The following is an 11,563-nucleotide window of genomic DNA, read 5'->3' on the forward strand; positions in this document are numbered from 1 at the left end:
TTAGGAAAAGATGCAAAAAGGTCATACAAAAAGGATCAAAGAGAGAAAAACAACCGAAATGAGACAGTTACTACCAAAATGTGAACCATCACAACAAAAAGAGTTGAAAATTAACCATGAAATTAAACTAAAAAAAAGAAAAGAAAAAAAGATGATTGGTAGGACTGTCCATGTTTGTTATGAAAAAAATGAAACATTCAACTAAAAGGGTTTGAAAAACATGTTGGTGCATATTTAACACAAGCAAGAAAATGTGTTATTAAAATGTGAAAGTAAGTTTGGACGTGACGTTTCAGTGCAACAAAACTGCACGTTTGGTGCTGCAAAATTGGCACAACTGTTGCACAACTGAGACAATTATCACCAGTATTTTCAAATCAGGAATATAAAAACACAATAAGGTTGTGTCACCACCTTGTCTCTTTAAGATAAAATCACTCCATAGAGAAAAATATGACACCTGAGATATTTTAGTTCCGATGTGTTTATTTGGCTCCCGTGTTAATATTTCTCAAGAAGAGACTCTAAAGGAAGCATCATCATCACTTTATCCAAAGTAGAGCCACATGCGAGCTGTAAGGCAAAAGGTTTCACTTTACTGATACTGAATACAAATCAGCTTCACACATGAACTACTGCAGTAACACAGTAAGACATTAACCACTACAAAGTCTCTGCCATTCAATACAGTTATGTTTTCGTTACAGCTGAGATTCACTTCCATGAGCAAATGCTTGAGCTGAAAATTGGTATTAATATAATCACTAATCATGTAAATGGTTCCCCGGCAATGGTGCCAGCAGAGTGTCCAGGTGTCAACAGTCCAGGAAAAGCAGTTTTATCTGCGATCTGTGGTGCCCGACTTCCTCTTCCCAGCCAGGAGGTGTTTGGGTTTGAGGTCAAACACGTGTCTGTCTGCCTCTCCCTTCTTGCCCTGGCGGTTCATGTCTTTCTGGGATTTCTTCATCATCTTCTTCGTCTTCTTCGCCATCTGATGAACAAACGGACAAAGCCAGCGGTCAGTTTACAGAACGAGGGATTCACTTCATGTCATCTATTACATTTTGAACCCCAGACTAGTTACTGCATGTAATCCACTCCTTCCTGTGATTCAACCGTCACTAATGAAAGCAAAAAGAAACCTTCAAAAAAAATTAAAATCACACTTGATGCTTTTTAAGAGCTAAAAAATAAGAAATAAGAACAATGAAATTGTATTTTTAACCTTTTAAATAAGCTGAAACTACTAGTAACGTATAAAACTGCTGATAAATGCAGTAATTCCTGCACACAACAGTATGCAGTTTAAGTGAATCCTTGTTGGTCAGACAAAAAAAGGAATTCAAAGGTAATCAGGTGTTTAGGGTTTCTGCTGGTTTACTGACAGCGCTGCAGTCAGCTCAGCCTAAACTGACCCTCTGAGATTAAACATCAGCGAGTAACATTTAGGATCAAATCTTTCTTTGCAGAAGGTAACTGGATTAAAGGTAAGCTGGCAAAGACTTCAGTTATTTCAGTATTGGCCACTTTGTGATTAATTGTGTGAAACAACTAATGTTTACAGATCTCTGATGTGTCCACCTTTTCATAAAACCTAAAGGACTAATAAGCGAGTCGCTCACAGAGCAGATTTTAGTTAAAAGCTGAGCAATTCCACAGCCTCGTACCTTTGCATCTCGTAAACCAGACTGGTCTCGGGGTGGACGGGAGGCGCTCTGGCTGCGGGTTCGGGACGTCGGAGGGGCCGAAGCTTCACGCTTACGCTTCTTAGCGACGCTGCGGGAGCGTCTGGCCTGCTGCGCGTAGTGACTCTGAAAGTACACGACAGGAAACACTTAAGACACAAACATCTCCAAAGATTCACTCATCAAGAACCAGTATGAAGAACAAGAACATGAGACCACATCAACACCATCAACACCGAAGAAACACGTAACCATGGAAACATGAATGAGTTTACAAACTCTTCAATAATGTAAATAAAACAAATAAATCTCAAAACAACCAAACTAATTAAAGAAAATATAAATAAAAAGACACATATTTACCAAAATAAAATGAGTTCAAAGAAGATCATACTGAAACAAACGTTTCACTGTAACTATTCAAAAACCCTTATATTAAAACTCCAACAGTCCACGCACCAAACCCAGCAAGATTTTATCCTTTATTATTAGCAATAAACAAAATAATATAAAAACCTAGCCTCATTCCACGCCCCAGTTTGACAACTTTTTACTATTAAACCACATAGTAAAAGGTTGCCTCTTTTTTATTTGTTACCGTGGGCACCATTGTAATTATAACTTAATATCATTATCATTAATTCAGTACATCCTGTAGGTGCCGATTTCAAATCAGAACTTACATCGTCCTTGTCGTCCATGTCCAGACCGAGGTTACCCATCTCCTTCTCGAGCCGCTTCCTTTCAACCTGAACATATCAGAACAAACACAAACATGAGCTCAGACATCCGTGTGAAACGTGGGCTCAAAAGACAAAAGACAGTCAAAGAACTAAAGGAGTCACCAGCTTGAAGCTTGACGGAGTAACTCTGAGTAAAAAGCTCCACTAGGTGGAGCCTTCAAAATTTGTCCTGAAAGCGGTTCATTTTCCTTTTTCTTTCTTAAACCTGGCTAAATCACCATGGTAACTGATGATGAGCACATAACCTGGTTTCCATGAATGCCACGTTTTTCCACTGATTCTTTTTTCCACTGATGTTTTGAGTGCAGTGTCGATTACTGAGGGAATATGCTTCATATGTGCCCGTTTTAAGACATACCAGCTATAAGGACCCAGCAGCTCAACCTGTGTGCACGCTGTCCCTACATATGTTCAGCCAACGATGTGACGTCTTTATATTTGATTCTAATCTGCTGATTCTCACCTGCTGTCAAGTCTCTTATTCTGCTGGAAGTGCAGCAAATTTTCCATGTTCGAAAAACAGGAATAGCGACCAGCAGAGGTGAGGTGATGAGTAGGAACGCATTCATAATTCTTTCACCTATTTGTCAGCACTTGATACAGTTTAAGCTCTCAGATGTTTGTTGACATCAAAGAAATTAAACACCAACAGGTATTAAAGAATAGGGGGGGAAATCTGCTATGTCGGCATATATTTTTATTATGTTTGGAACAATCAATATAAAGTATTTGAAGGCAGCTGTACTTAAATTTGACCCACATCTCAACTCCAGCAAGGTGACGGTGAGTAGCTTAAACTGAGCCCTGCTCACCTTGGTGGCGGTCCTGGGCATGCGAGGTCCATGCACATCCTTTTCTTTCGACTCCAGGACCTTGAGTTGCTTCTTTTCGCGGATCTGTTTGGCAAGAATGCGGATCTCTTGCATCTCCTCGTCCTCGCTCTCTTCGTCAGAATCGTACTCCCCGGCTCGCTCCTTCAGCTCCTCCTCCTTCTCCAGCTCCTCCAGTTTCTGTGAGGGTCGAGAGAAAAACAAACACACATTTAGAGGACAGAGTTTAAAGGGCAGAAACACATTTGACAAATGCCTTATCCCTCTTTTTCTTCATTAAGCCTTTCTGAGAGCATCCTGGAGATAAATGCATTACATTCATGCTGAAGGCCTCAGTGGTTCAGTTGTTATCATTAAAAGCTCAGAATAGGTTATATTTCTTTAGTTGTTCACATTATCTTCTACATTTTGGAATATCAGTGTGGTCGTAAACAACAGCACGAATAGCTCAGGAGTAAATATAGAGGTATGCATTAGTTATAGAGATTAGTGTCCTCTGCTCGTGTAGCAGAAAACAAAAGCACAGAGGAACAGTAGATGACAGGAAAATGCACTTTCGCTACACAGAAATGAACCCAGTCACTATTAATCATAAAGGATCTTGTGGTTTTCATTGTTTAACAGTTTGTGCCCTTTGTTTCTTGGCATGGCGGAAGGACCAGTTAAGGGAAGTAGGTTTCCCCAGATTAATCTGGAGGCTGTTACGTTTTTAATGTGAACTTCTCCTTTGTGGAAGAACACAAACACAGATGTAAACAGCAGGTAACCACAGCCGTTCATTTTATACGACGCTCTAGCCTGCTCAGAGGAAGCGTTCACAGTTGGTGTCCTTGTTTGCACACAGATGTCTGCAGAATCTCAGCAATGTGAACCTTTGCAGGCCTTCGTGCACATGCAAAAGCAGACGCTCACCTTCATGATGCCGGGATCAATGAAATCTGCGATGTTGTGGCCCTCCCACACTTCAGGAATCTTATCACGCTTCTCATCCTCGTTCATTAGATCCCAGTATTCTAAAAAAAAAAAAAAAGAACGGCAGTGAATAGATGGTCTGAAATGTCACAGCAGCAGCTCCGTTATTAAAGGGAAGCAGTTCTTACTCTGAAGGTCCAGAATGTAGTCATCACCCAGCTCCAACTCCAGATCTCTCTCCTGTAAGAAGAACAGTAAACATTTTACAAACAGCCGCACAGAGAGAATTAAACTCAGCAGAGGAAGAAAAACTCATTATTACTCATTTTTTTGCTATTTAGAGTCAAAGAAAGATTATTGTCTCCGGGTTCGGTAAAATAAGCTAAATATACAATGAAATTAAAGTAAAGAGCTTAAGTAAATGCTTGCCGTCTCTTTTGCTATAAGCCTGAAGTTCCCACCACACCTACCAGTTTGCGTTTGGGTGCGTCCACCTCCATCGCTTTCCTGCGCATCATGGCTCCCTCTGGGATGAACGGAGGCCTCTCCTGAAAACATGAACAGGTTTAACCTTTAACAAATGTAAGAAAAAAAAAAGCAAAAGTCTCACGTTAAACAGCTTTAAACTGTTTAAGAGTGCCATTCAAGAGCTGATTGACTGACCTTCTCATCCCTCTTGGCGGGCATGGCCAGGTGCAGCCGGTTGAGAACATCGTGGACCTTCTTGCCCTTCATCTTGGTGTTGACGCGATGAGCGAGGAGCTGGTCGCACGCCTGAAAGAAAGATGGCAGCCACGGTGAGATCAAATACTTGACACGCTCCGGGACCAGAGCGAGCCCGAGTCGGCTGTTTCTCACCTCGGTTTTAACCTGCATGACGCCCTCCTCTGTCAGGGTGCTGGTCTCGATGACGGGGATTCCCTCTGCAGACAGGTCTGCAAAGATTTTCTGACAACAAAGAGGACATTTAACGCGTTAAGCAAATTCTTAAACACATCCTACACATTCCTGTCTTTGAGATGTGCAACCTGTAAACCACCCACCTGGTTCTCCTCAGACAGCTCGCTGATCTTCTTCACGTCACATTTGTTTGCCACAATGATGAGAGGCTGCGGGGTACAAAAACAATCACCAACAGTGTGAGTGCTAAAAAAAGTCAATTAAACCTGAAAACCCACCAGAGCCCCTCAAGATCAGATGTTCTTTTTTCTACAGTAACTTTTGCATATTTGAGCCATGAGAAATTTTAACTTGATACTAGGAAATGTTTCAGAGCTAGATGTCCTCAAAGTAAATAAGGGTAGGTCAAATTTGGCGCTTTTAAAATATGTGGTATTTTTTTCCAGCATCAGTACAGGTTCAAAAACATGTTTAAACAACAAACATTTTTGTAAATCCACCCAAAGTGTCTCTTAGCAAAGTCTCACTTCACTCCCTTTACAACTTGGGGCAGTTTTCTTGTGGCATACGACGGCACAGGCTTCTACACACTTCACTAAACACAATCAGGAGACCGGTTGCAGTTTTTAAAACAGCTTAAATCTCTTTTTTTTTTCAGCCCTGAAAGTGTTTGTGAAGTCATCAACAATGATCATCTGAATTAAGAGACACAAATATTAGACCCATCCCTCCTTACTAACTCGTAAAATATTCATAGTATGACGGACATTTTTTGCGTGACTGCTTAGACTGAAGTTCTTGTAGATAACGAATCAGCTGATTTTGAGGGGGTCCAGTGGGTGAATTTTCAGGGACTGACTCATCTGCAGAGCAGTTATGATATGCTGCCGTCTGACCTTGTTGGCGAACAGGGGTCGGATGCTGTTGAAGAGCTCCAGCTGCTCCTGCAGGGTGTGGCCGCACTGCTCAGAAACATCCATGACGTAAAGAACCGCCGCCCTGAGGTGAGCCAGAGCCGTGATGGCTTGCATCTCGATGGTGTTCCTCTCCTCCAGAGGGTGGTCAAGGATCCCGGGGGTGTCCACCACCTACACACAAACACACAGTTAGCATCTGACTAACAACAGGAGGTGGTAGCTTACTAAAATGGTCTTAGGTCAGCCTGTCTCACAATCCACCTTTAGGAGAAAACAGCTCCCACTCCTCCTTTAGAGTGAGGGGAAAGCACCTATGCTAGATTTATCAGGATGCATTTCAAGATGTTTAGTTTGAGCTTAAGTGAACTCTGCTAGGGAAACTGCTTTTAAACCTGAGACAAAACGCTGTGGCCGTTTTTGTTTTCCTCAAAATCCAAGCAAAAAAATAAGAAACTCCTGAAGTCCTGAATGTCTTTCCTGCAGGAGTCACATTTATTTTCACAAGATTTCCAAAACTATAACCTAAAACAGATAAAACTAAATGCTGATTTCTACCATGTTTATTTTTCCTGGGATTGTGTGGTCTCGTGAAGTTGTCCAGACTCTCAGCCAACTTTAAGCACATACATAGTATCATTTAGTACAGGCAAATCTCAGCAATAATGATCGTAAGGCTAATAAAAGAAAAACAGCTTTCATATAAATTAAACACAAACAGGAAGAATTTCAGCAGCTCTGCAGGTAAAGAGTTAAGATCACCAATCCCATGTTTAGTTAGACTATCAGTACAAAAGCTGCTCTATTCTGCCCCAGCGTTGCTTATGAGGGGCAGCCTATCAGATGACAGCTGGCTTAAAGGAAGGGAAATCAGGATAAAGTGGCTTGTTTCAGTGAGTGGATGAACTCAACCATGCAAAGCCATTCAAAGTGAGTCCAAGAAAACAATGTGTACTGAAACGAGTGCAAAGCTTTCCTTTTAAACCTCATTTTCACATGCTTTACGTCCACTGTCCTGGAGTTCATTTTTACCAATGAGATGATAACCACAGTAAAACTCAGGCGAGCAGGATCATCTCACCTGCCAGCGGAGGTATCTGTAGTCCATGTGACCCACAAACAGAGACTTGGTGGTAAAAGCGTACGGCTGGACGTCAACATCAGCTCTGGTCACCTGACAAGGAAGAAACCAGTTACACTGTTAGCTACACTGAAAGCAGGCAGATGGAGGCGACTGTTAGTGATTGCAATCTCTGTTCAGTACAAACAGAAAAAGAAACATTAGATTATAATAATTTAGGATTAGGATTCAACTTGTCATTACACATGTAAATATACAGGGTAACGAAATACAGTCTGAGTCTAATCAGCAGTGCAAGCGCAGTAAGTGCGATAATTTAAGAGTTTAATCAGAATCTTGCTCGTAAAGTTGGCTCAGAGTGGAAATCAATGATCGTGATAAATGTGTCTGGGATTTACCTTGTTGATGAAACTGGACTTGCCCACGTTGGGGTAACCGCACAGAAGCAGGGTCCTCGTGTTTGGGTCGATGCTTGGCAAACGGGACAGATGCTGACGCACTGAAAGACGAGTAACGGTTATGTATGGAGACAGAAGAAACAGACTGAACTACTCAAACTAGGGCTGCTCGATTATGGCAAAAATGATAATCACGATTATTTTCACTGAAATTGAGATCTCGATTATTTGACGATATTTATTTAACAATAACAATGTATTGAATAATGACTTTAAAGACTGTCAAAAAATAATATAAAATAGTGCAAATACTGATAACAGTGCAAATGTTTGCAATATAAAAAATAAATGAAAAATGTAAACATCTATGTTTAGTGAACTTTGCAGTGTTGCTCTGTGGTGCAGCTACATTGTAGCAAAGTTTACACACTATGTCCACTTGATCCACGTCTGACTCCGCGAACCCATAATGTTTCCACACCACTGAAGTTTTTTTTTTTTACCTCTTTTCAACCAACGGCAGTCATTCTCCTCTCCAAATAACTTCTGCTTAGCTTTCCGAGCTTCCCTCGGGTCCTCTTAATCAGCGGTCCCCAACCCCCGGGCCTCGGACCGGTACCGGGCCGCGAGAGTTGAGGCTCAGATGTGAAATGTATAGTTTTCAGGATTTTTATCGGTTTTCAGCATTATTTTGTTATCGTTTTTATCGTTTACTCGGTTTTCCTGGGTCTTTTCACGTGTGTTATGAATAAATTTTCTTTTTTTCGGTACCGGTACTAGTTTTATTTTGTTGTATTTATCCGCGACACCTTAAAGGCCGGTCCATGAAAATATTGTCGGGCATAAACCGGTCCGTGGCGCAAAAAAGGTTGGGGACCGCTGCTCTTAATTGTTGTGACACGTGTTCGAAATGCAGAGAGGTGCGCTCGATTTGCCACACGGAGCAGCGCAAGAGTAAAGCACGAGGGAGGGGCTAATAATCGGCTCAGTCATTTTTAATGATCGTTGAAAGCCCAGATCGTAATCGTGATTAAAATTCGATTAATTGAGCAGCCCTAACTCAAACTTTTCAGCTAAAAGGAAAAGTACGATTTTGGACGGACTCAGCTTCTCAATCACAGCCTAAACTCTGCTCACCTTGCTCCAGGTACTCCAGGCTGGATTTCTGCCGTTTCAGGATGGTGCACATACGCCCGAGAGCAGCTCGCTTCAGCTGCTTACACCGATACAGAGAGTCTCCATACTTCATCAGGCGCACGTAGTCTTTGGCAACACTGAAAGAACAAAAGATGCCTCTTCACTACTTTGTTATAGGAGAGTAAGTCTAGACGAGCGTTGGGGTCGTTACTCAGAAAAGTAATGTAGTACAAGTCACTTTTTTTAGGTAATCAATTAAATTACTTGATTATCCTCTGGAGAAAGTGATTCATGACACTACTTTTTGCATTACTTTGAAACACTCACATAGTTTTGTTTAACAATATAAACCTTCCGAGGACACACAGGAGACGTGTGTGATCATTTTACAGTTTTAATTTTAACACCAAGCTGACAACAAAGTTGAAAACCAGCCCAAACAGAAGCACTTAACAGCGATCAACACATTCGACAGTAGAAATATGTACAGGTGGAAATGGAGGCATCAAAGACGTGAAGTCCTGCTGCTACACTGCAGGTCTGATTACGCTCAGCTTCAGGTTCTTCACGTTGTGTTTGCATGCTGTCTTGCAGATGCTTGCAAGGACCTGACATCCTGTTAGCAGCGGCAGACAGTTTCTTATGTTTGCACTCTGCCATCATCCTCTTGTTCTTTGTGCAATAAAAAATAAATAATGGTCATAAGTCAGAGCTCTAGACCACACCATCATTTCAGGAAGAAAAATACTGGCAACTGCCAATGCTTACATGTGATTACAGTAACACACTGATGTAACTAGGGCTGCACAATTAATCTACTGTAAATGCAAGCACTGCCAATAGAACGCAAAGCAAATCAAGCGCTCCATAAATCAGTGCCTGTTCCTGCAGGAGCCACAGCTGTTCTGTAGCTTGAAGTTTCTGAAGGTGTAATATAAATGCATGAAGGCCAAGAAAAACAATGCAGTGGCTGCTAAACTGAATCGTCTAATGAAACCCAGACATTTACAAAAACAGGCCTATTGAGCGCATCAGCATACCCACCAAGCTCACATAGATGCACTGAAACCAGACTCTCATTCTGAAGGTAAGAAATCAATAAATACACTGAGTAACAAAGGCTTTAAGAAAATGGACAAACGATATCTTATCACCTTGCACAAATATTTTTCCAAGGTTCCAAAATATGCACTGTATGCAAACACCACAGAAGATGTCAAAGCTTTAGATCCATCAGTGAAATCCATTAGTGAATAGAGTGAGAGGCTTTTGATTCAGATTTGTACATCAGGAGGAACAAAGATCTGAAAGCAGTGTTCACAGCACAACAATAACCAGCATTAGATTTTAGATAAACTTACTTGTCAATCAGATTCTTGGCAATGTTTAACTGTCCTAAGGCCAACTTGTAATGATCTTTGTCATACAAGACGTTCATTAGATCAGCATAGAAAGGGTGGATGTCCTGAGGAGATGGAAAACATCACGTAACATTAAGCATCATACGAGTTTGACCAGATATTTAAATGAAATGAGTCTGTTTCAAATTTTCTTTTCTTACGTCGAGCTTGGGGAAGTCGGCGAGGATCTGCGTGAGGCGGTCATGGTAGTTCTGCTGGGTGAACTTCACCTTTCGCATGTAAAAGTGTCGGATACGGTGAATCTGGTAATGTTTGTGTACCACCGTGGGCGTCTTCCTTTGGGTTTTGGATAAAGTGACATCGATGAAATCCTGCACAGATTTAAACAGGGTAAAGGTCAGCCATAGATCACCACAAACAAACAATTCATTATAACATCATCTGAAAAAGTGATTTTATTTTTGGCCTCTGTCTTTAATTATTTGGCTATTTGAGGTTTATCAATACACGAATAGTGACATTACGTACAAGAAAATTCCATTTCCCTGTAATTCAGTACATTAAACCTCATATAATCGGTTTTCCTAGAATCCAGCCAGACCTCCCTGAGAAACCAATCAGTTTAATGTTTACTCGGCTACCGGCCAAATCAGGCAGCTTATAACACAATTTTATGTGACGCTTAACACGAATTATAGTGTTTTTTAAAGTTCGGCATACAAGTTATATTAAAAAAACTGTTTGAGGAAAGAAGGCAGAGTCTTTCATGACTGTCTTCTCATAGTAGGCCGCCACAACGTAGTGTTTAAAAGGACTGACACCACCGCAGCCACACGAGAGTCATTGGGCCTGTTTTCATGAGGTGATGAAAGTATCTTATACCTGCCGAAGTAAGCAACAGTGTCTCTGCTCACAGGAAACAGAAACCTATGAAACAAACAGCCTTAAACTTATACAGAGGTAAGAAAACACATACGTAAACCTCCAGATTTGTGAATGCAGTTCTGAAAGCGAAAATCAGAGCTACCACCGGCTAACACAGACTTTTACTGGCTGTTTATTCACATATAACGACATGTCAGACTCAGTGTAGCAGTTTTCTGCCTGAAGTCTGCTTTTCTTAAACATGCTGGTCTCTCTTCAGCCCAGTACGGCACGTGTTTTCTTTTCCACCATCTATTATCTCCTGCCATCTCCCACAGCGAGCCGCACCGAACCTCAGCCGCTTTAAAACGCGATGTTAACAAAAGGTAAAACTTACCTTGGCGGTGGGAACCACCATAATCTTCTTGAAATTATAAAGTGCCATTTTGTCGGGACACGTTGTAGTCCGCTGACGGCACAGGGAAAGAAAGCCCGGAGTTCCGCTACAGCCGGAAAAGACTCAGAAAACAGTTTGTGTGTGTGTTTTTTGGACACCGCCCCCTGGCGTCCGGACACAGACACAACAAAAATAGACAACCACAAGAAATCCAAATCATCAAAAACAAAAATACTGGTTGTATTGAATCATTTAGATTTATTCAAGAGACACAAAAGCTTAACAGCTTTTTTCAATAACATTTTATCTTATCTATCTGTGTGAGTATGAGATACATAAAA

The 11,563-nt window shown here is 41.3% G+C and overlaps 1 protein-coding gene across 1 annotated transcript; it reads right to left on the reverse strand.

The window, feature by feature from the left end:
- Positions 1 to 466: 466 nt before the first annotated feature.
- gtpbp4 (GTP binding protein 4) lies at positions 467 to 11,362 on the reverse strand. Its single transcript, XM_086272816.1, has 17 exons — positions 11,223 to 11,362; positions 10,162 to 10,332; positions 9,962 to 10,065; positions 8,601 to 8,737; positions 7,464 to 7,564; positions 7,066 to 7,158; positions 5,967 to 6,158; positions 5,214 to 5,279; positions 5,029 to 5,118; positions 4,834 to 4,944; positions 4,641 to 4,718; positions 4,359 to 4,410; positions 4,171 to 4,271; positions 3,241 to 3,438; positions 2,369 to 2,434; positions 1,668 to 1,811; positions 467 to 991 (listed from the first exon to the last, which is right to left on the reverse strand). The coding sequence occupies exons 1-17, from the start codon at positions 11,268 to 11,270 to the stop codon at positions 839 to 841; spliced, it is 1,905 nt and encodes a 634-aa protein (XP_086128942.1). The 5' UTR covers positions 11,271 to 11,362; the 3' UTR covers positions 467 to 838.
- Positions 11,363 to 11,563: the final 201 nt, after the last annotated feature.

Source organism: Aulonocara sp. 'chitande type north' Nkhata Bay, linkage group LG18 (genome assembly GCF_057382095.1).
Source record: "Aulonocara sp. 'chitande type north' Nkhata Bay isolate Kocher_YH1m ecotype deep benthic linkage group LG18, A_spYH_male_GT1.1, whole genome shotgun sequence".
NCBI classification, from domain to species: domain Eukaryota; kingdom Metazoa; phylum Chordata; class Actinopteri; order Cichliformes; family Cichlidae; genus Aulonocara; species Aulonocara sp. 'chitande type north' Nkhata Bay.